The sequence below is a fragment of the Ranitomeya variabilis genome, chromosome 6 (assembly GCF_051348905.1).
Source record: "Ranitomeya variabilis isolate aRanVar5 chromosome 6, aRanVar5.hap1, whole genome shotgun sequence".
Taxonomy (NCBI): Eukaryota; Metazoa; Chordata; class Amphibia; order Anura; family Dendrobatidae; genus Ranitomeya; species Ranitomeya variabilis.
Genome location: NC_135237.1, coordinates 472139446 through 472165519, shown reverse-complemented (window position 1 = coordinate 472165519; position 26074 = coordinate 472139446). Strand labels below are relative to the sequence as shown.

The window sequence follows — 26074 nt, the reverse complement described above, 5'->3', positions numbered from 1 at the left end:
CCCTACTCCAAAAATAAATAGAACTGGGCTATTTCTCATGGTCCCCACTCTCTTTGGGGCCCCTAGCATTTCTATTCCGAGATAAAGACTGCTTAAGGACCTTTGGTGACATCACACTCATGTGATCATGATGTAACTGCGGCAGTGTGGAGGAACTGAAGAGGAGACAGGCTGGTTTGTATCATATGTGTAGTGTGTGTATATACATGTGTATGTATGTGCAGTGTGTGTATATACACATGTACTGTATGAGCAGTGTGTGTGTACATGTGTATGTATGTGCAGTATGTGCGTACATGTGTATGTATGTGCAGTGTGTGTGTACATGTGTATGTGTGTGCAGTGTGTATATACATGTGTATGTATGTGCGTACATGTGTATGTATGTGCAGTGTGTGTGTACATGTGTATGTGTGTGCAGTATGTGTATGTGCAGTATGTGTGTACATGTGTATGTATGTGCAGTGTGTGTATATACATGTGTATGTATGTGCAGTATGTGCGTACATGTGTATGTATGTGCAGTGTGTGTGTACATGTGTGTGTGTGCAGTGTGTGTATATACATGTGTATGTATGTGTGTACATGTGTATGTATGTGCAGTGTGTGTGTACATGTGTATGTGTGTGCAGTGTGTGTATGTGTATGTATGTGCAGTATCTGCATACATGTGTATGTATGTGCAGTGTGTGTGTACATGTGTATGTGTGTGCAGTGTGTGTACATACGAGTGTATGTATGTGCAGTGTGTGTATATACACATGTACTGTATGAGCAGTGTGTGTACATGTGTATGTATGTGCAGTATGTGCTGTGATGCAGTGACCCCTGTAACAGGTAGGGGGCGCTGCATGGTCTCCCCGGTATGTGCACGGAGTTGTATTGAGGCCGTGAGAATAGACCTGCAGTGATGTCAGGATCACGTGACCAGCCATGTGATCCATTACTGTGGGTGTGGTTACAGGTACATAACGTGACCAGGGTGTGGGTCACATGGTCCCTGGGTTCCTGTGTGGTTCCAGTGAGTGGACCTGAGTGGTGAGGTTACAGGGGGTTCCTGAGCGCTGTGTGTGGGCTGTGTATGCCCCTGTGCTGGAAGACCTGGTAGGAGGCTTCCTGGAGAGCACATGCTGGCGTGAGAGGTCCTGGGAGGTGTACCAGGACCCCTGAGCAACACACAGTGGAACTTGGGGAAGCTACAGTCCTTCGGTGGCTCTGGACTGACTGATGTGTGCCGGCCAGGCAAGTTGGTGAACCCCGTAAGGCAGTTTCCCCAGGAGAGAGGACTGACAAGGAGTCAGCAGACGGAGCAGGAGCTCCCATAAGGTACCTCCACAAGCTGTTGGTGCTTGTAACCTGGACTGTGTGGTAACCCACGGCAACTGGTCAGTGAGGACCAGCATGTTTAGTGTCCGTGAGTCAAACCCGTAGTTAAAGTGTTTGAAGAGGCAAGTTAATGTCACCAGTTGGTGCCTATTGTGTTTCGTGAGACATACATGATGAACTGAGCATAACCCGGTTTATGAGGCTTAATAAACCGTATGGACTGCTTTGTTTTAAAAACCCGTGCCGTCTGCTTGAATATCGCAGCCAAGCGAGTGTCCCCCAACACACTCAGTAAGAATAGTCTTACAGTGCGTACATGTGTATGTATGTGCAGTGTGTGTGTACATGTGTATGTGTGTGCAGCGTGTGTATATACATGTGTATGCATGTGCAGTATGTGCGTACATGTGTATGTATGTGCAGTGTGTGTGTGTACATGTGTGTGTGTGCAGTGTGTGTATATACATGTGTATGTGCGTACATGTGTATGTATGTGCAGTGTGTGTGTACATGTGTATGTGTGTGCAGTGTGTGTATACACATGTGTATGCATGTGCAGTATGTGCGTACATGTGTATGTATGTGCAGTGTGTGTGTACATGTGTATGTGTGTGCAGCGTGTGTATATACATGTGTATGCATGTGCAGTATGTGCGTACATGTGTATGTATGTGCAGTGTGTGTGTGTACATGTGTATGTGTGTGCAGTGTGTGTATATACATGTGTATGTGCGTACATGTGTATGTATGTGCAGTGTGTGTGTACATGTGTATGTGTGTGCAGTGTGTGTATATACATGTGTATGCATGTGCAGTATGTGCGTACATGTGTATGTATGTGCAGTGTGTGTGTACATGTGTATGTAGTGTGTGTATATACATGTGTATGTATGTGCGTACATGTGTATGTGTGTGCAGTGTGTGTATGTGTATGTATGTGCAGAATGTGCGTACATGTGTATGTATGTGCAGTGTGTGTGTGTACATGTGTATGTGTGTGCAGTGTGTGTATATACATGTGTATGTATGTGCAGTATGTGCGTACATGTGTATGTATGTGCAGTGTGTGTACATACGAGTGTATGAATGTGCAGTGTGTGTATATACATATGCACTGTATGAGCAGTGTGTGTGTGTACATGTGTATGCATGTTCAGTGTGTGTAAACAAATGTGTATGTATATACAGTGCCTTGCGAAAGAATTCGGCCCCCTGGAACTTTTCAACCTTTTCCCACATATCATGCTTCAAACAAAGATACCAAATGTAAATTTTTAGTGAAGAATCAACAAGTGGAACACAATTGTGAAGTTGAACGAAATTTATTGGTTATTTTAAATTTTTGTGGAAATTCAAAAACTGAAAAGTGGGGCGTGCAATATTATTATTACTATTATGCTGTGAGATTGCAGAGGCAAGCTCTCAGTCGGTAAGTTTTCAAGTCTACACAGTGACGCCAGGGCATTGGCACATAGGCAGAAGATCACTGAGCCTTCTCAAAGTCACGGTGGCCATAAGGCACTTGTGTGATTTAGGAAAAAGGAAAGAGGCCAACGGGGACTACAAAGACTACAACTACACATCTATGTGATTGATATCGGTGGGCTGTGCTGTTTCAGCACTAAGTGCACGCCTCTCCGACTAGTTATAGCAATTGAAATATATGGCATTACAAGATTAAAATTCCCAAAGAACATATACAAGTTTTACACTTATAGGTGACATGTAATCATACATTTATTCCGCTTTCAATATTGTATCTGCTTTTTCACAAAGGGATGTCCAAATAGATCAAACATTTTACTAGTTTTATGTACTTTTCACTAGAGTACAGCAAATACATTTGCAGAACCCTGATCCATCAGCAACAACGCTAAGACTGTGGCCACCGAACCAAAGCCCTGTGAACCTCCTACCTGCTCCCATTCCATGCAGTTCTTCTGATTAGTAGGCCAAGCACAGCGTCTGCATTGCGGTGTGACGCGATCATGATATTGGACCAGTATCCTGCGAATCTTTCTTACTCTACTTTCCATTATAAACTACAAAGCCTCTTTTGCTTTTTATCAGCAGATAATGTAGGCGTAAGACTCTTGGTAATAAAGTCGAGGCTGAAGATCCGGTTTAATTAAAAAACTACATGTCCTGTTATTATTTCCAGTCGTACATATTGCTAGCCATTTCCAAGAAAATGTCAACATTTATTATAGGGGTTTGATATTTAAGACTCGGTAATGATTCAAAATGAAAGATTTGTTTGGCTAAAATAATTGCTGTGCCATTTGTGACAGCAATGCTTAATATACAAACACAACGCCCTGGGTGATTACAGCCCGGCATTCTTCTGTGATTACTGCTGCAGAATGAAGTTGTCTGCGCTTGCATTTTTCACATTCGACAGAAGAGACCAGATGTATACATCTATAGGGAAATCAAAGCGCAATAATCTGCTCACCAAGTGGACGCTGCACATTCTCACACAAGCTTACACTAGGTTCTAAACGTTGTAACCTAACGGAAACCCCTAAAGTCATGGAACATATTCTATAAGATCACTAAGGGGAATGAATAATCAGTTAATGAGTTATTTAAATTATGTTTTTAATAGAAACCTATTCAAAATATTGTCACTGTGCACTTTTTTACCTGCTTATTAATTTAACTGTTTAGCTTTGCTGTGTAGAATGGGACAGAATCATCAGAGGCAGGACATTACTGGCAGTACTGTTGTACTGCTGAAAGCTTAAAGAGGTTGTCCGACCCCGAAATCAAAAACATTTTTTTCAATGCTGCATTGTGATATACAAAACCCCAATAAATTTAGGTTTCTGTTTCTCTTTTTCGCGCCTCCTGAATTTCACTTCATTCCCAGCACCCATTTTGGTTACCTGCAACTCTACCAAACTTGAGAGCTCCGTGTGCTTTATTATCTAACTTCACAGGCAGAGCTGGCACCGCCTGGCCTCAGTGTCCAGCCCTGCCCTCTGCCCAACCACTGCACACTCATTGGCTGTCAGTATCTGCACCTGCGCTGACCTCTGTCATCACCCCAATATTGGAAGTAGCAGAGCAGTGATTCTGTGCCCTCATCTGTGGAAAGCAGACAAATGGATAGAAAGAGCTACTCCAAAAAAGTGCACACCGCTGTATAATTAAATATAAAAAGGCAAAACTTTTATTGATACAATAGTTTAAAACACTTAAAAATAACATGTATGCAACAACATCCCCAGTGATCCTGCCAAAATAGAAAAGGTCATGGTATATATCCGAATAATGTAGATAATAGTAATAACTAATGATACAGGAATGACCTTAAATATCGAAGATGCCAAATGCACGCAACCCCGGAAGGGTATCAAACCAATGGGCAATAACTGTGAAGATGGAAACGACACTATATACAACGCTCCCTGAAACATATAAACCAAAAATACCTGTATGCTAACGTAACAGTACACTGTAAGTGGTCACAGAACAGCAGCATAGAGGACCGCAAAGCGAAATATGTGTAGCACCAAAGGCCAAAGGGCACAAGAAACCAGGAGTTAAGAATAAAAAACTGTGCCAAGATACACTACCGCAGCCAGAAATCAGCAGGAATAAGCGGCACCCATGTATAACGCAGCCCAGATGGAAAGCGCTGCAGCCGGGGGGAAAAGCAAGGTCAGGCAGGAATCAGCATGGGGAAGAGCCCAACGCATGTCGCCGTTGCAAGGACGGCTTCGTCATCTGTGGAAAGCAGCACAATCACTGCACTCCACATCACATCCACAGTGGTGATAGAGCTTCACATGTCCCCACATCACATCCACAGTGGTGATAGAGTGTCACATGTCCCCACATCACATCCACAGTGGTGATAGAGCCTCACATGTCCCCACATCACATCCACAGTGGTGATAGAGTGTCACATGTCCCCACATCACATCCACAGTGGTGATAGAGCCTCACATGTCCCCACATCACATCCACAGTGGTGATAGAGCCTCACATGTCCCCACATCACATCCACAGTGGTGATAGAGCCTCACATGTCCCCACATCACATCCACAGTGGTGATAGAGCATCACATGTCCCCACATCACATCCACAGAGGTGATAGAGCCTCACATGTCCCCACATCATATCCACAGTGGTGATAGTGTCACATGTCCCCACATCACATCCACAGAGGTGATAGAGCCTCACATGTCCCCACATCACATCCACAGTGGTGATAGAGCCTCACATGTCCCCACATCACATCCACAGTGGTGATAGTGTCACATGTCCCCACATCACATCCACAGAGGTGATAGAGCCTCACATGTCCCCACATCACATCCACAGTGGTGATAAAGCCTCACATGTCCCCACATCACATCCACAGTGGTGACAGAGCGTCACATGTCTCCACATCACATCCACAGTGGTGATAGAGCATCACATGTCTCCACATCACATCCACAGAGGTGATAGAGCCTCACATGTCCCCACATCACATCCACAGTGGTGATAAAGCCTCACATGTCCCCACATCACATCCACAGTGGTGATAGAGCATTACATGTCCCCACATCACATCCACAGTGGTGATAGAGTGTCACATGTCCCCACATCACATCCACAGTGGTGATAGAGCGTCACATGTCCCCACATCACATCCACAGTGGTGACAGAGCGTCACATGTCTCCACATCACATCCACAGTGGTGATAGAGCATCACATGTCTCCACATCACATCCACAGTGGTGATACAGCCTCACATGTCCCCACATCACATCCACAGTGGTGACAGAGCCTCACATGTCCCCACATCACATCCACAGTGGTGACAGAGCATCACATGTCCCCACATCACATCCACGATGGTGACAGAGCCTCACATGTCTCCACATCACATCCACAGTGGTGGCAGAGCATTACATCTCCACATTACCCCTAACATAGGAATACTGTGAAGTGAATAGTCTATAGTCATGTGTGTGCAAAGGTGTAAATACATATGAATGTGTGTATCTACATATATATCACATAATACACTTCAGCTGCTGTCTATAGTCTACAGCAGGGGTGGAGAACCTCAGGCCCCAGGGCAGGGAGGTATATTTTGATTACAACCAGCTCATTAAATTTCTTTTTGCTCTGATAGCGCACACACACGCAGTGTTCACTACTGAACACTGAAGGACATGCAATGAAAGATTACCAGTGCCAGTCAGGATTCACTTTGTGGGCAGAGTTTGTATTGCCCCCGAAGGATGGTATAAATATCCAAATGGCCCTTGGCAGAAAAAAGATTCCCCACCCCTGGTCTACAGTATAACGTAACAACCAAAGACATTATAAAAATGCACCCTTTAGTGCCTGGCATATGGAGCTTATTGTCCAGCTTTGCATTAACTAAATAAATAAATAAATAGAAAAAATGACTTGGGGGGTCCTCACTATTTTTGATATCCAGCCAAGGTAAAGCGGGCAGTTGGAAGCTGATATTATCAGGCTGCAAAGGTCCCTAGTTATTGGGCCCTTCCCACCCTAAAAATACCAGCCCACAACTGCCCCTGAAATAGCGCATCACATTAGATGTGCCAATTCTGGCACTTAGCCATGGTTCTTCTCAATTGCCCTTGTGGGGTGACAATTGGGGTAATAGTTTACAGGGTTGTTATCAGCTGTGATTTCTCAACTGTCATCAATCCCTGGGTTTAGAAATGGAAAGGTATCTATCGGACACCCCCTGTTATGATCCTAGTGGCTTAGGATCACAAATCTAACCAGCTAAGTAGAAAATAATAGGACGAGCTCTGGGGATGTGGTAACTGGACTAACCGCAAACCTGATCCTAACCGCACACACTATAGGCAGCCGTGGAACGTTTCCTGAAATCCTAGACGTCTCTTCACGGCCTGAGAAACTGACTACCCCTAAAGAGAAAGTAAGACCTCACTTGCCTCAGAGAAATCCCCCAGAGATATAGAAGCCCCCCACAAATAATAACGGTGAGTTAAGAGGAAAAGACAAACGCAGAGATGAAACAGGTTAAGCAAATGAGGCCCGCTAACGCTAGATAGCAGAAAATAGCAAGGGATCTGTGCGGTCAGTAAAAAACCCTATGCAAAAATATCCAAGAAGAGAATGCGAGAACCCCCACACCAACTAACGATGTGGGGGGAGCAACTCAGCACCCCAGAGCACCAGCAAGCAGGGAAATCACATATTAACAAGCTGGACAAAAACTCATCATATACTAGGAAACATCTTGAACACAGATGAGCAAAAATAAGCAAACAGAACTTAGCTTCTCTTGGAGAGACTGATAACGGATGTAGACAGGAGCAATCAGAATAGCACTGAATACAACGGCAACAGGCAAGGAATGAAGGACCAGGTGGATTAAATAGGAAACCTAACTAGCAGATGACGAGACAGCTGATCCTGTCAGAAACCTGCAAAATAACAAAAAGAGCCACCAGGAGGAGCCCAAAGAGAGAACTCACACAGTACCACTCATGACCACAGGAGGGAGCCCGGAAACAGAGTTCACAACAGTACCCCCCCCTTGAGGAGGGGTCACCGAACCCTCACCAGAACCCCCAGGGTGATCAGGGTGAGCCACATGGAAGGCACGAACCAAATCGGCCGCATGAACATCAGAGGCGACAACCCAGGAATTATCCTCCTGACCATAGCCCTTCCACTTAACCAAATACTGAAGCCTCCGTCTTGAAATACGAGAATCCAAGATCTTCTCCACCACGTATTCCAATTCTCCCTCAACCAGCACCGGAGCAGGAGGCTCAACAGAAGGAACCACAGGCACCACATACCTCCGCAACAAAGACCTATGGAACACATTATGGATGGTAAACGATGCCGGGAGGTACAAGCGAAATGACACAGGGTTGAGGATTTCCAAAATTTTATAAGGACCGATAAAACGAGGTTTAAACTTAGGAGAAGAAACCTTCATAGGAACATAACGAGAAGACAACCACACCAAATACCCCACACGAAGTCGGGGACCCACACAGCGACGACGGTTAGCAAAGCGCTGAGCCTTCTCTTGTGACAACATCAAATTGTCCACCACATGGTTCCAAATCTGCTGCAACCTATCCACCACAGAATCCACCCCAGGAAAGTCAGAAGACTCAACCTGACCCGAGGAAAAACGAGGATGAAAACCAGAATTACAAAAAAAAGGCGAAACCAAAGTAGCCGAACTAGCCCGATTATTAAGGGCAAACTCGGCCAAAGGCAAAAAAGTCACCCAATCATCCTGGTCAGCAGAAACAAAACATCTCAAATAAGTTTCCAAGGTCTGGTTAGTTCGCTCGGTTTGGCCATTCGTCTGAGGATGGAAGGCCGACGAAAAAGACAAATCAATGCCCATCTTAGAACAAAAGGACCGCCAAAATCTGGACACAAACTGGGATCCTCTGTCAGACACAATGTTTTCAGGGATGCCGTGCAGACGAACCACATTCTGAAAAAATAACGGAACCAAATGGGAGGAAGAAGGCAACTTAGGCAAGGGCACCAAATGTACCATTTTAGAAAAACGATCACAAACCACCCAGATGACAGACATTCTCTGAGAGACCGGAAGATCCAAAATAAAATCCATGGAAATATGCGTCCAAGGACTCTTAGGAACCGGCAAAGGCAAACCACTGGCATGAGAACAGCAAGGCTTAGCCCGAGCACAAATCCCACAGGACTGCACAAAGGAACGCACATCCCGCGACTCTCTGATGGACAACGGTCAGGTCTATCCGCCTGAAATTCCTGTAACACCCGTCGCAAATCTGGGGAAATGGCAGACAAAATTACCCCCTCTTTGAGGATACCAACCGGCTCAGAAACTCCAGGGGAGTCAGGCACAAAACTCCTAGAAAGAGCATCAGCCTTCACGTTCTTCGAACCAGGAAGGTACGAGACCACGAAATCGAAAAGTGAGAAAAACAACGACCAACGAGCCTGTCTAGGATTCAACCGCTTGGCCGACTCAAGATAAATCAAATTTTTATGATCAGTCAAGACCACCACACGATGCTTAGCTCCCTCTAGCCAGTGTCGCCACTCCTCAAATGCCCATTTCATTGCCAACAACTCCCGATTACCAACATCATAATTTCGTTCAGCCGGCGAAAATTTTCTTGAAAAGAAGGCACATGGCTTCATCACAGAGCAATCAGAGCTTCTCTGTGACAAAACAGCCCCTGCTCCAATTTCAGAAGCATCAACCTCAACCTGGAAGGGAAGAGAGACATCTGGCTGACATAAAACTGGAGCCAAAGAAAACCGGCGCTTCAGCTCCTGAAAGGCCTCAACGGCCGCAGGAGACCAGTTAGTCACATCAGAACCCTTCTTGGTCAAATCCGTCAAAGGTTTAACCACACCAGAAAAATTAGCAATGAAGCGACGGTAAAAATTAGCAAAACCCAAGAACTTCTGAAGACTCTTAACCGATGTAGGTTGAGTCCAATCATGAATAGCCTGGACCTTGACTGGGTCCATCTCAATAGAAGAAGGAGAAAAAATAAAGCCCAAAAAGGAAACTTTCTGGACTCCGAAGAGACATTTGGAACCCTTCACAAACAAGGCATTGGCACGCAGGACCTGAAATACCATCCTGACCTGCTTCACATGGGATTCCCAATCATCTGAAAAGACCAAAATATCATCCAGATACACAATCATAAATTTATCCAGATATTCTCGGAAGATATCGTGCATGAAGGACTGAAACACAGAAGGGGCATTAGAAAGTCTAAAAGGCATCACCAAGTACTCAAAATGGCCCTCGGGCGTATTAAATGCTGTCTTCCATTCATCGCCCTGTTTTATACGCACAAGATTATACGCACCGCGAAGATCTATCTTGGTGAACCAACTAGACCCCCTAATCCGAGCAAACAGATCAGACAACAATGGCAAGGGATACTGGAATTTGACCGTGATTTTATTTAGAAGGCGATAATCTATACAGGGTCTCAACGAACCATCCTTCTTGGCCACAAAAAAGAATCCCGCACCAAGAGGGGACGAGGAGGGGCGAATATGTCCCTTCTCCAAAGACTCCTTTACATAGCTCCGCATAGCAGCATGCTCTGGTACTGACAAATTAAACAGTCGTCCCTTAGGGAACTTACTACCAGGAATCAAATTTATAGCACAGTCACAATCCCTATGAGGAGGTAGGGCACTGGATTTGGGCTCATCAAATACATCCTGGTAGTCCGACAAAAACTCAGGGACTTCAGAAGGAGTAGAGGAAGCAATTGATACCAAGGGAGCATCGCCATGAATTCCCTGGCAACCCCAACTCAACACAGACATAGCTTTCCAATCCAGGACTGGATTATGAGCCTGCAACCATGGCAGACCCAACACGACAACGTCATGCAAATTATATAACACAAGAAAGCGAATCACCTCCTGATGTGCAGGAGTCATACACATGGTCACTTGAGTCCAGTATTGAGGTTTATTCTTGGCCAATGGTGTAGCATCAATTCCCTTCAATGGAATAGGGAACTGTAATGGCTCAAGGATAAAACCACAGCGCTTGGCAAATGACAAATCCATCAGATTCAGGGCGGCACCTGAATCTACAAAAGCCATAACTGAGTAAGATGACAGAGAGCAAATCAAAGTAACAGACAAAATGAATTTAGGCTGTACAGTACCAATGGTGACAGATCTAGCAAAGTTTTTTGTGCGCTTAGAGCATGCTGAGATAACATGAGCTGAATCACCACAGTAAAAGCACAACCCTTTCTGACGTCTATGATTTTGCCGTTCAATTCTGGTCAGAATCCTATCACATTGCATAGACTCAGGTTTCTGTTCAGAAAACACCGCCAGATGGTGCGCAGGTTTGCGCTCCCGCAAACGCCGATCAATCTGAATGGCCAAAGCCATTGACTCATTCAGACTCGCAGGCGTGGGGAACCCCACCATAACATTCTTAATGGCTTCAGAAAGACCTTCTCTGAAATTTGCAGCCAGGGCACACTCATTCCATTGAGTAAGCACCGACCATTTCCGAAATTTTTGACAATACACCTCAGCTTCATCCTGACCCTGAGAGAGAGCCAGCAAGGCCTTTTCTGCCTGGTTCTCCAGATTAGGTTCCTCATAAAGCAATCCAAGCGCCAGAAAAAATGCATCCACATTCAGCAATGCAGGATCTCCTGGCGCCAGGGAGAAGGCCCAATCTTGAGGGTCGCCACGTAACAGGGAGATAACAATTCTAACTTGCTGAGCGGAATCACCAGAGGAACGAGGTCTCAAAGAAAGAAATAATTTACAATTATTCTTAAAATTCAGAAACCTAGATCTATCTCCAGAAAAAAACTCAGGAATAGGTACTTTTGGCTCAGACATAGGACTGTGAACAACAAAATCCTGAATGCTTTGCACCCTTTGCAGCAAGATGATCCACACTAGAAGTCAGACTCTGAATATCCATGTCTGCAGCAGAACTCAAAGCCACCCAGAGATTAAGGGGAGGAGAGAAGCAGGACAGACTGCAGAGCAGAAAAAAAAAAATTGAACTCAGGATTTCTCTTATCCCACTTTTGCGATGCATTTAACACTTTTGGCCTGTTGCACTGTTATGATCCTAGTGGCTTAGGATCACAAATCTAACCAGCTAAGTAGAAAATAATAGGACGAGCTCTGGGGATGTGGTAACTGGACTAACCGCAAACCTGATCCTAACCGCACACACTATAGGCAGCCGTGGAACGTTTCCTGAAATCCTAGACGTCTCTTCACGGCCTGAGAAACTGACTACCCTAAAGAGAAAGTAAGACCTCACTTGCCTCAGAGAAATCCCCCAGAGATATAGAAGCCCCCCACAAATAATAACGGTGAGTTAAGAGGAAAAGACAAACGCAGAGATGAAACAGGTTAAGCAAATGAGGCCCGCTAAGGCTAGATAGCAGAAAATAGCAAGGGATCTGTGCGGTCAGTAAAAAACCCTATGCAAAAATATCCAAGCAGAGAATGCGAGAACACCAGAAACAAAATTGTAGCCCTGCACCAGGCTGGGAAGACTGAATCTGCAATAGGCAAGCAGCTTGGTGTGATCAAATGAATTGTGGGAGCAATAATAAGAAAATGAAAGACATACAAGACCACTGATAATATCCCTCGATCTGGGGGCTCCACGCAAGATCTCACCCCGTGGGGTCAAAATGATCACAAGAACGGTGAGCAAAAATCCCAGAACCACACGGGGGGACCTAGTGAATGACCTGCATTGGGCTGGGACCACCATAACAAAGGCTACCATCAGTAACACACTACGCTGCAGGGACTCAGATTCTGTAGTGCCAGAAGTGTCCCCCTGCTTAAGCCAGTACATGTCCGGGCCCATCTGAAGTTTGCTAGAGAGAATTTGGATTATCCTGAAGAGTATTGGGAAAAGGTCATATGGTCTGATGAAACCAAAGTAGAACTGTTTGGTAGAAACAAAACTCGTCGTGTTTGGCGGAGACAGAATGCTGAGTTGCATCCAAAGAACACCATTCCGACTGTGAAGCATGGGGGGCAACATCATGCTTTGAGGCTGTTTCTCTGTAAAGGGACCAGGACGACTGATCCGTATACATGAAAGAATGAATGGGGTCATGTATCGTGAGATTTTGAGGGCAAACCTCCTTCCATCAGCAAGGGCACTGAAGATGAAATATGGATGGGTCTTTCAGCACATGATAATGATTCCAAGCACACTGCCAGGGCAACGAAGGAGTGGCTTCGTAAGAAGAATATGAAGGTCCTGGAGTGGCCTAGCCAGTTTCCAGATCTCAACCCCATAAAAAAAACCTTTGGAGGGAGTTGAAAGTCCGTGTTGCCCAGTGACTGGCCCAAAACATCACTGCTCTAGAGGAGATCTGAATGGAGGAGTGGGCCAACATACCACCCACAGTGTGTGCCAACCTTGTGAAGACTTACAGAAAACCTTTCACCACTGTCATTGCCAACAAAGGATATATAACAAAATATTGAGATGAACTTGTGTTAATGACCAAATACTTATTTTCCACCATAGTTTGCAAAATAAATCTTGCCAAATCAGACAAGGTGATTTTCTGGATTTGTTTTCTCATTTTGACTCTCATAGTTGTGGTCTACCTATGATGTCAATTACAGGCCTCTCTCATCTTTTTAAGTGGGAGAACTTACACAATTGGTGGCTGACTAAATACTTTTTTCCCCACTGTACATAGATGGATGAAGGAGGGCTGGATGAGTTAGGAATGGATGGATGAGGGAGGGAGGGATGGATGAGTTATGCATGGATGGATGAAGGAGGGATGGATGGATGAGTTAGGGATGGATGGATGAGTTATGTATGGATGGATGAAGGAGGGATGGATGGATGAGTTAGGGATGGATGAGTTATGCATGGATGGATGAAGGAGGGATGGATGGATGAGTTAGGGATGGATGAGTTATGCATGGATGGATGAAGGAGGGATGGATGAGTTAGGGATGGATGAGTTATGCATGGATGGATGAAGGAGGGATGGATGCACAGAGCACATTATACTCACCTATGTAGAAGCCTTCTCCTTCCTGGTTAGTCCAATCAGCGGAGTTATTACCCTGTTGCATCCCACTGTGTGCTGCATGGAAGGCTGGAGCAGGAAGCAGAGGGAGGACCTGGCAGAGACCGGGCGAGTGATGTCGGTTGTGGCATTACCGACTAGTCTCTGCCAGACAGGAAAACTCTAGTCAAAGTCTGACCAGCTTCTTCAGAATCAGGACAGTGCTGCTCACATGATTAAGTGTGCTCTATAGGACACCATGCTGACAGGGAGTATATTACAAACTGTCAGCATTCCGCCTCCTAGGTACACACACAAATTATACAGAAAGCCTGGACAACCCCTTTAAGCCCCCCCCCCCCCTAATTAGACTAGCATAGGCCAAACCACTAATATCGTCGGCTTCGGCTGGCAGTCTAATGTGTTTGGGATACCCTGACTCTCATCTGACAGATGATGTTGAGCGAGATAGAGATCCTGCATGTCCAATTTCAGTCCGCCGATCCCTTTGTTTTATAAGAGATGTCTGGCAGCTTCCTCCTTATATACAGTAGAATGTTGTGAATTCTGCTCTTGGGCTCCCTCCGGTGGTTGTAAGTGGTAGCGCTGCTGTCTCTGAATCACAGCATTTATCAGGTGTTTTCACTTTTTGCAATTTGGACAGGGCTATTTAGTCTTGCTTCACCCTTTAGTCAGTGCCAGTTGTCCATTGTTCCTGGAGGATTTCATCCCTGCCTGGTCTCTTCTGCTTTGCAGTTCTTTTCAACAAAGATAAGTTCTGGCCTTGATTTTGCTGTCCACATGCTGTGGTCTTATTGTTCAGTTATTTTCCATGTTTTGTCTTGTCCAGCTTGGTCTGTATAAGGATTTGTTTAGCCAAGCTGGTATCTCTGGAGATGCAGATATACCCTCCATGTCTTTAGTTAGCTGTGGAGTTTTTGTATTTTCTGTGGTGGATATTTTCTAGTGTTTTAATACTGACCGCATAGTACTCTGTCCTGTCCTTTCTATTTAGCTAGAAGTGGCCTCCTTTGCTAAATTCTCATTTCAGTCTGTGTATGTTTTTTCCCTCTCCTCTCACAGTCAATATTTGTGGGGGGCTGCCTGTTTTTTGGGGATTTTCTCTGAGGCAAGATAGTTTTCCCTTTTCTATCTCTAGGGGTAATTAGTCCTCCGGCTGTGTCGAGATGTCTAGGGAGGGCTAGGTACATTCCACGGCTACTTCTAGTTGCGGTGTTAGGTTCAGGGTCTGCGGTCAGTACAGGTACCACCTTCTCCAGAGTACGTCCCATGCTGCTCTTAGGCCACCAGATCATAACAGTAGAACGCAGGAGCTCTTTGCAGTTTTACAGCTACCTAAGGTGTATGGGAGGGTGTGGGGTGGCTTTAGATAAAGCAGGATACCAATATCATATGCTTAGATATGGCTCTGTATGCATTTCCCCTTTCAAACACTGGTTTCTGGGAAAGGGTGCAATACTCTGTCTATGCACATTCTCTGTCGGTTAACTTCTATAGATTACAACTGTTGCACGCACCCTACTGAGGGGTCTACAGAGTCAAGGTATATATGTCCCACATCCTTTGCCTGTCCTGGTATATACAGTATGTCCCCTATCCTGGTATGTATGTCCACCAAGCTGGTACATATGTTGCATATCCTGGGCCTATCCGGGTATGTATGTCTCCCATCCTGAGCCCATCCTGGTATGTATGTCGTCCATCCTGGTATATATGTCTCCCATCCTGGTATATATGTTCTCCATTCTGGTATATAGATTACAACTGTTGCACGTACCCTACTGAGCGGTCTACAGAGTCAAGATATACATGTCTCTCATCCTGATATATATGTCCCCCATCCTGCGCCTATCCTGGTATATATGTCTCCCATCCTGGGCTCGTCCTGGTATATATATATCCCCCATCCTGGTATATATGTCCACCAAACTGGTACATATGTTGCACATCCTGGGTCTATCCTGGTATGTATGTCTCCCATCCTAGTATATATCCAGAATCCGTCCTTTCCTCAACTGTCAATCTACTAAAATGCTTTTGAATGCTTGCATGCCCTTATCTCCCGCCTTGACTAATACTACTAATACTAACCTACAAAGCCATCCATAACCTGTCTCCTCCATATATCTCTGAACTAATCTCCCGATATCTTCCCTCACATAATCTCTGGTCCTCCCCAGACCTCCTACTCTCCTCCACACTTATTTTCTCCTCACCCAACCGCCTCCAAGACGTCTCCCGAATATCCCCCATCCTCTGGAATTCTGTGCCCCAACACGTCCGACTAGCAACCTCATTCGGATCCTTCAGACGGAACCAGATAACCCATCTCTTCAGGAAAGCCTACTGCCTCCTCACCACTACTGAAGCTACCGCCTCACCAACACCGAAGCTCCTGCAACCCTCAACCTATTGTCTCCATCCCCACCATCCTGTAGAATGTAAGCCCGCAAGGGCAGGGTCCTCTCCCCTTTGTACTAGTCCGTCATTGTTAGTTTGCTTACTGTAAGTGATATCTGTAATTTGTATGTAACCCCTTCTCATGTGCAGCACCATGGAGTCAATTGTGCTATATAAATAAATAATAATAATATGTTGCATATCCTGGTATATACGTATAATATATGTTTCCCTTCCTGGTATATACGTCTCCCATCATAGTATATATGTCTCCCATCCTGGACCCATGCTCGTGTAGATGTCTCCCATCCTGATATACATGTTCCACATCCTGGATCCATCCTAGTATATATGTTTCTTTTTCTTCTACTGCTCTTTAGTGCATTAAAAAAAAAATTCTACTCTACTGTTCCCGCTTCAACACCCTTTTCCCACTTGGTCAGGTCACACCCTCTGCAACTGAGATTGTCCTGATATCCTTGCATGAAATCAGCATTTAGTCTGCTCATGTTGTCCCTACTTTTATATTGTTTCCAATATCCCTCACACTATAATCATACTGACTACACTCCGAATTTCTCCAAACTTCTACACCCTCTTTCCTCTGACATCATTCACGTTACAAAAAGACAGAGCGAGAAGCTAAAGCTTGAACCTCTTAAGGTACCGTCACACTCAGCGACGCTGCAGCGATATAGACAACGAGCCGATCGCTGGAGCGTCGCTGTTTAGGTCGCTGTAGAGACGTCAAACACAGCAGCTCCAGAACGATGCAGGAGCGATCCAGTGACGTAACGGCGACTCACTTATCGTTCTCGCTGGTTGTTAGCTCCATGTAAAACATTGCTGACATCGTTGCTTTTGATGTCAAACACGACGATACACGCCGACCTGACGACGAAATAAAGTTCTGGACTTCTAGCTCCGACCAGCGATATCACAGCGGGATCCAGATCGCTGCTGCGTGTCAAACACAACGAGATCGCTAACCAGGACGCTGCATCGTCACGGATCGTCGTCGTTCTCGTTGCAAAGTTGCTGAGTGTGACGGTACCTTTACACATCCCCTTCCTAAATGTAAAGATTTGCAGCTAGTCTTCAGGTGGGTAAAGGGGAAGTATGTGCTGGTGTTACACAAATTACATAATAAATATGGCTGCAAGTGTTTATCAAGTTTAACCAAAGGACGTGAGACGATGTGGATAAATATGAGTGAGAGGGCTAAATACAACTTGTACATCTAAGGGTATGTTCACACGTTGCGTTGTTGTAGCAAAAAAGCAGTATTTTACTGTACCAGCAAAGTGAATGAGATTTGTGCAATCTGAATATGATGATTATATTACTTTGCAGTTCTGAAGCAGTTTAAAATCTGAAGCAGGCCAATTGTCTCAGCGTTTTTACAGCATTTTTCATCCACTGAAAACAATGGGGGGAAAAAGCATCAAAAACGCATATAAAAACGTCTTGTGTCTGGAGACAAGCATTATTTAATTTTTGTACTTTATTAAAAACTAAATACACACACACACACACATATCTATACTTATTTTTTGGGGTTTAATGAAGTACGTATAAATGTATCTTTTTTTAAGGTTTAAGGTAAACCTCCAATCTAGATGGAAGAACAATTCTCTTGAAGTAGAACAACATATTTATCCAGAATTCTGAAAAGTCCTTACTATGTCCTTCTCTGTCAAGTTGATTTATTTCCGTTTTGGAAGTGCTGGATAAAGACCAATTTGGCTGACATTACAGATTTCACAAAAGATGCCACTTAGTATTCCCATATCCCAAGATATAAATCTGCTCATTTATTGTTTTATACTAAAACAGATATAACTAAAATAGCTTAAAGTGAACCTGTCAGCAGGATTGTGCTCAGTAACCTACACACAGTGTCAGGTCGGAGTCGTTACACTGATTATAATGATACCAGGTGATGAAATCCATCTTGTGGTTGTTGTTTAATCTTTATTTTCAGTATTGAGTGAATGATATGCCCATACTCAAGGGCGGCCTGTGGGGGTTTTCATGTGGTGCTCGGAATATGTATTCATAATGCAGACTGCTGACAGGTCACTGATCCCTCAATGACCTGCCCACTAGTTTACATACTGAATATTATATGTATTTAAAAAATCCCTTCTGTAGGCAGGCGGCGGAGCCTGATCGCATGTGTAATCTGCATTTAATTATTATTTTTGATGGTATCCATAAATTCCGAAAAAAAAAAAAAAATTAGCTGTAAAATTTAACTGACCGTGCCTGCGCAGTAGCAGCTATCAGTGATTCGAAAGCTGCTACTGTGCAGGTGCTGCCATCTTGCTAGACAAAAAAATGGCCTCTTCCAAGATAGCGCTGCTTGCGCCTGCGCAGTAGCATTTATTGGATCGCTATAATAATAATAATACTCATTATGTAAACTAGGGGGCAGGTCAGTGAGGGATCAGTGACCTGTCAGCAGTCTGCATTATGAATACCTAATTAGAGCACCACATGAAGATCCCCACAAGCCGTCCTGGAGCACGAGCATATCATTAACTAAAAACTGTAAATAAAGATTACACAACAACCGCAAGACGGATTTCATCACCAGGTATCATTGTGATCAGTATAACGGCGCCGACCTGACACTGTCTGTAGGTTACTGTGCACAATCCTGCTGACAGGTTCCCTTTAAAGGGAACCTGTCACCACGTTTTTGGAAGATGGGATAAAAATAGCGTTAAATAGGGGCAGAGGTGGGCGTTACATTAGTGTGTGTGTTATGCGTTTATTACCCACCTAAGTTGCCGAAATAACTTTGCAAAGTCTCCGTTTTCGCCTGTCAATCAGGCTGGTCAGGTCACATGGGCGTGGTGTCTTCACCCAGATTTGGCGTAGTTTTCCGTTGGTGGCGTAGTGGTGTGCGCATGCCCAAAGTCCGGAATCCTCTTCCAGGGGATTTAAAATAGCGCGGTGTTCGTTATTGCATTGGTGATCGGTGGGCGCGGCCATCTTCCTTTGGCCGCGCGTGCGCAGAAGCGGCGCTCTGCTGGCCGCGGCTTCAGGAAAATGGCCGCGGGATGCCGCGCGTGCGCAGATGGATATCGCGGCGGCCATTTTCCTGAAGCCGCGGCCAGCAGAGCGCCGCTTCTGCGCACGCGCGGCCAAAGGAAGATGGCCGCGCCCACCGATCACCAATGCAATAACGAACACCGCGCTATTTTAAATCCCCTGGAAGAGGATTCCGGACTTTGGGCATGCGCACACCACTACGCCACCAACGGAAAACTACGCCAAATCTGGGGGAAGACAACGCCCATGCGACCTGACCAGCCTGATTGACAGGCGAAAACGGAGACTTTGCAAAGTTATTTCGGCAACTTAGGTGGGTAATAAACGCATAACACACACACTAATGTAACGCCCACCTCTGCCCCTATTTAACGCTATTTTTATCCCATCTTCCAAAAACGTGGTGACAGGTTCCCTTTAAGTGAAAATGTAAAGGTTTTCACTAAAAAAAATATTGTGTCATTTTCAGGTGTGTTTTTATTTTATTTTTTGGGGAAATGCTCTTTAAAGAGAAAAACATGTATGTCCATGTGCTTCCTAATCTAGTATTTAAGAGCTGATAAACTAATCTAGGAGTAGCCAAGAAAGATATTTTACAAATATGGCATCAAGTAGTTAGAACCGCTTTAACAAATTACCGTACTTACCATTTCACATAAATTCTTTACAACCCTTAAGTAAATGATGCCTTTATCAATCATTTCATTAACAAAGTCCAGTTCCTACTGTTATTGACATGCACCAGTAGCATGATCTTACCAGTGTAGATGCTGGCACTGGAAGCTGGGATGCCAAACTGAGACTCGATGAACTTGGGAATGAAGGTAATAAAAGCGGTGACAATGGCACTCTCAGCAGTGTATGACAAACTCACAAAAAGGAAAGTCATGTTGCTTAAAATTCTGACTGCTGCTCTTGGAAGGTCTAAAAATGACAAGAGATGAAGTTTATAGAAAATGAATGGAAAAATAAAACAATATATGCAGGATCCCTGAAATGATGGGAGTGTAATGGATTTCCTTGCAAGAGTTTTGTCACCAAGTTGACAAGTCACACATTATTGTAGATAATTGTCAAAAATACAGGAAAGGCTCAATTTATTTAATCTCTCTGAAAATAATTGAACGCTCACTAATACACATGTTGAAGCTTACCGCAAACAGTAGTTATACTATGATCCCTACAACCTCTGTACCTATCGCTAGCAAACTGCTATCTGAGGAAGGTCAAGGCATCGTGAATTCTTCAGCAAAGTCCAATGGTTCACTTCTGGAGAGGAACCTTATTCCATGTGTGAATATTAGGGCATAAGTTACCTAGATGATACAATAATCAATGCTAACAAGAAAATGCATCACCAGGTTCTTGCTTGAGCCAATGGTCAGTGCCCAATTGTCTTACAAGTTCAGATTATTGAATCCCTGTGAAAATCCCTTTAATCACTGCACCGTGTAATTAGTGGACGGTCTATGTGGTGCAGGGATATGTCAATCCTCTAGAACCAGACACATTCCATGTAGCTGATCTCTGCTCTGGGTAATAAATGAAGGTCTCGATTACTAGGAGCTCCCACCTATATGAGCTTAACATTTCTCATAGATGATAATCACATTTTACTTGCATCTTGCCCCATAACAAATAATTAGAAACCTCTCGAGCAATAAGGCCTCTTTCACACATCTGTATTTTGCCGTCAGGCACAATCTGGCGAGTTTAAAAAAAAATAGATCCAGCAAAAGTTGCTGCCAGATCCGTTTTTTTTCTCATAGACTTGCATTAACGATAGGTGGCCTCACATTTCATCCGTTTTTTGCCAGATCCGTTGAAAATTAGTTTTCCGGCGGCTGGAGAAAACGGACATAGGAACGTTTTTTGTGTCTGTCGAAAAAACGGACAGCAACGGATCAGAAAAAACGGATCCATCGCTTCAGTTTTTCACATTTTGCGACGGATCCATTTTTTTTTACAAATTTGACGGATTGAGCCTGACGGCAAAAAACAGATGTGTGAAAGTAGCCTAATATCAAAGATTTCTTTTATTTTAATGAGGAGTTGGGAATGTAATAAAACGTACAAATAATGACATCCCTGGTGTTACTTTACCTCTAAAATTCTGTCCAAACCCTATGGATGGGCCAACAGCAGTATCGGCTTTCATTGTGTGGCTAGATTTCTCTTTCATCACATCATCATCACTGGAAACATCATATGAGTTACTTTTCTTTTTCTTCTTTTTCTTCTTCTGTCGAGGAGGAAGCTTCTTTGGAAAGGTAAACATTGGAAATATGACAAGTAACATGGCCATAGCACAGAGTAGAAACCCACTCCACCTGCAAGCAGAAAGTGAGATCAGTATACTAATGCCCAGATGTTTGGGTCAGTCGTAAAATAGCAGCAGCGCTTCATTCAAAGCCTTTGTACCATGTTTGTGGGATGGGGAGTGGGAAGTGCTCTAGTAATTGATAGGGTCCAGCCTGTCAAGTCCGTAACCCAAAATAGCAGCTAGCCCTTAACCATAGGGTATTTTTTTATTACATGGGGTCCAACCCCACTGAGAACACGGATTTGACCTATGAAAACAGCCTATATTTAATGGAGCGGTAGTGCGCATGATCGACCGCCGCTACACTTATTATTTATGGGACTGATGGAGAAAGCCAAGTAGAATGCCCGGCTATTTCTAGTCCTATAGACTGTGAATGCAATGGAGGTAGAGATGGCAAATTGCTGCTCCATTCAATATGGGGCTCTACAGACCCCCGTTCTCAGGGTTCCAGGGCCCCCTTCCCAGGATCTTTGGGGCTCTCAGCATTCAGAACCCCTAGCAATCAGCAGGTTATGCCGTATTCTCAGGACAGGTAATAACTTACTAGTTGGGGAATAACCCTTTGTTATCCAATGTAACTTTTCTCAACTATACAGGTAGAAGTGGGTGGAAGCAAATAGAACTGAGCAATTATTCAGGGTCCACATACCTTTGTACTCTCATGAACCATTACCCACCTCAGTAGCTGCATTATGTTACACCAGCGGTAGGTCCTTTCTGCTGTTGTAACATGGCACAGCTTGGCAGTAGGTTTAAAGAAAAGAAGGTTTATGCATCCACCATGGGGCTCTCTGTCCTGCCATGTACTGTACTTCTAGTGGGGCTTATCTGTCAACTCTTCTTTCACATACAGTACATATAGACAATATCCTTTTTTTTCTTTTTTTCTTTGGAAGGCGGATGGCATATGCCTTAGGACGTGTGACCCTGCTCTTAAGACTCTAGCAATGCCCCAGGCATTTCGCCTTCTAAACTAATGAGTAAAGTGTGCTTCAGTATTTCAGTATTTGATGGCCTAGGGCCATCAGCTTTGCCTAGGGCCACACTTTGTTTAAAACTAGTCCGTTTGACAACCAAGCAAGCGTAATATTTTGCTATTTGCTTATTCCATAGTTTTGATCCTACGGCATAACATTCATAAAAGTCTCTAGACATTATACACAATGTAGGGATACCTTGCATTGAAATGTTTTTGAAGTTTCAGTTTTATATTTCAAGAATTCAAACAAACTACACTAAATGAAAAAAAGAGTTGACTACGTAGTTAATGCTAATGAAAGTCGTCTATCATTACATTTTTTTACTGATACGCTATTCCTTCCCAAAGGTGCTACAGATCGATGGGGCCTGGGTGCTGAGATCCCCACAAATCCAAAAAAAGACTGTTCACAAGCGCTCACTTCAGAAAGCAGCAGCGCTCAGTTCCTGCACGATTGCACCAGCATAGTGCTGTATGATCTCTTAGACTTACTACTGAGCCCGTACACCACTCTGTCCAAGGGTCTGACCTGCAGCATGTTTAGGGGGAGAAGAAAAAAATAAAATCATAGGTACCCATTAAAATGTATGGTTTCTGACAATTACTGCAGCTGCTGACTCAGTGTAAGACTAAAAGCTAATCGTGGCTTTTCTCCTTCCCCTGAAAAGATGCTGGCACTACATAAACTTAAAATGACAGGACCTGGAGGGGCTGGATGTAAGTAGCTGATATGTAATTTTTACTTACAGTAATTTTAAAGTTCAGTATTTCTTAACCAATGGTAGCTCGTCACTTGCTATAATATAAATTGAGTTAAGTTCTACTCAGCTGTTTACGGGTTTATATCAGCTTGTGAGAAATCACAAATGTCATTATCAGGACTCGCTCACACGAGCGTATCACTTGGACGAGTGCATTGGCGGACATACCGCCGGTTTAACCGATGAGTCTGCATCAGGGCCCGGAGGCTCTAGGGGGCCCCTGCAGGACGGCTGTTAATGAGGGCAATCTGGCAAGTTTATCTGGCCCAGAGGTTCCTGGGGGGGGGGGCAGATTGCCGTCATGTGCGGCAGGCAGGGAGCAATCCCTGCAGCTCTGCTGCCTGCAAGAGAAAATGTCAGCGGAGCTGCAGGGAATTGATCCATCCTGCTTCCTGTCTCACACAGCAATGGCTGAATGACATCATCATTCAGCGCCCCGGCTGTGCGAGACAGGAAGGTGCCGGAGATGGTGCGGCTTCAGGATACCGTGCGCAGAGGTAAGGTGTGTATGTGTGTATGTAGAGAGGTGAATGGTGCTGTGTGTGTCTGTGTGTGTGTACGCAGAGAAGTAAATGGTGATGTGTGTGTGTGTGTGTGTATGTAGAGAGGTGAATGATGCAGTGTGTGTCTGTGTGTGTGTGCATGCAGAGAGGTGAATGGTGCTGACTGTGTCTATGTGTACGCAGAGAGGTAAATGGTGCTGTGTGTGTGTGTGTGTGTGTGTGCATGCAGAGAGGTAAATGGTGCTGTGTGTGTGTGTGTGTGTGTGTGTGTGTGCATGCAGAGAGGTAAATGGTGCTGTGTGTGTGTGTGTGTGCATGCAGAGAGGTAAATGGTGCTGTGTGTGGGTGGAGGAGAGGGCAATGATGGGGGTGATGGGGCAGAAGGCAATGACTGGGTTGACAGAGAGGGCAATGATAGGGGTGTGGGGCAGAAGGCAATGATTAGGTTGACAGAGAGGGCCATGATGGGGGTGATGGGGGAGAAAGCAATGATGGGGGTGATGGAAAGGACAATAAGGGGGGTGGGGGGAAGAGGAATTGATGGATGAGGTGTAATGGGCAATGATGGGAGTTGTGGGGCAAAGACAATGATGGTGGTGGTGGAAAGGGAAATGATGGGGATGGTGGTGGAGGAGGGAATGATGGAGTTTGTGGAATGGGTAATGATGGGGAGAAGACAATGATGATGGCAGTGGAAAGGACAATGATGGGGTGGTGGGGAGGAGGTAATGATGAAAGTGGTGGAATGGGTAATGATGGGGGTGGTGGTGAGGAGGAAATGATGAAGGTTGTGGAATGGGTAATGATGGGGGTGGCGGGGGAGAAGATAATGATGATGGAGGTGGAAAGGGCAATGATGGGGTGGTGGGGAGAAAGCAATGATGGAGGTGGTGAAGAGGGCAATTATGGGGGCGGGAGAAAGGGCAATAATGGGATGCGGGAGGACAATGAGGGGTGTGGGGGATTGGGATGGGAGGAAGAGGGATTTATAATGGATTTAGTAACAGGGGAGGTGGAGGAAGACGTTATTATCGATTATTATGTCTAACACAGTCCCTTAGTACAAAGTGTACTCACTTATTATGTATAGCACAGTCCCTTAGTATATAGTGTACTCACTTATGTATAGCACAGTCCTTTAGTGTATAGTGTACTCACTTATTATGTATAACACAATCCTTACATAGTTTCCTCTTTTGTTATGTATAACACCGTTCCTTATTACACACCATCCTCTCTAGTATGTATGTATGTATGTGTGTGTGTGTATATATATATATATATATATATATATATATATATATATATATATATATATATATATATATATATACAGTTAAGTCCATATATGATTGAACAGAGACAACATTTTTCTAATTTGGGATATAGACATTACCACAATGAATTTTAAACAAAACAATTCAGATGCAGTTGAAGTTCAGACTTTCAGCTTTCATTTGAGGGTATCCACATTAAAATTGGATAAAGGGTTTGGGAGTTTCAGCTCCTTAACATGTGCCACCCTGTTTTTAAAGGGATCAAAAGTAATTGGACAATTGACTCCAAGGCTATTTCATGGACAGGTGTGGGCAATCCCTTCGTTATGTCATTCTCAATTAAGCAGATAAAAGGCCTGGAGTTATTTTGAGGCGTGGTGCTTGCATTTGGAAGGTTTTGTTGTGAAGTAAACATGCGGTCAAAGGAGCAGGTGAAACAAGCCATCCTTAAGCTGCGAAAACAGAAAAAACCCATCCGAGAAATTGCTACAATATTAGGAGTGGCAAAATCTACAGTTTGGTACATCCTGAGAAATCAAGAAAGAAAAAGAAAGCAAGCACTGGTGAACTCATCAATGCAAAAAGACCTGGGTGCCCACGGAAGACAACAGTGGTGGATGATCGCAGAATAATCTCCATGGTGAAGAGAAACCCCTTCACAACAGCCAACCAAGTGAACAACACTCTCCAGGAGGTCGGCGTATCAATATCCAAATCTACCATAAAGAGAAGACTGCATGAAAGTAAATACAGAGGGTTCACTGCACGGTGCAAGCCACTCATAAGCATCAAGAATAAAAAGGCTAGACTGGACTTTGCTAAAAAACATCTAAAAAAGCCAGCACAGTTCTGGAAGAACATTCTTTGGACA

The 26074-nt window shown here is 44.4% G+C and overlaps 1 protein-coding gene across 2 annotated transcripts in view; it reads right to left on the bottom strand.

The window, feature by feature from the left end:
* The window catches only part of SLCO5A1 (solute carrier organic anion transporter family member 5A1), a 170924-nt gene that overhangs the window by 39660 nt on the left and 105190 nt on the right, over positions 1 to 26074 (bottom strand). Inside the window, exons 4-5 of one of the 2 annotated variants that reach the window (XM_077270631.1) lie at positions 21461 to 21687; positions 20117 to 20281 (exon numbers count right to left, since the gene is read on the bottom strand). In XM_077270631.1, the coding sequence (XP_077126746.1) occupies positions 20117 to 20281; positions 21461 to 21687 (392 nt within the window). The remainder of the gene's footprint in view (positions 1 to 20116; positions 20282 to 21460; positions 21688 to 26074) is intronic. The other variant, XM_077270632.1, reaches the window with a different exon arrangement.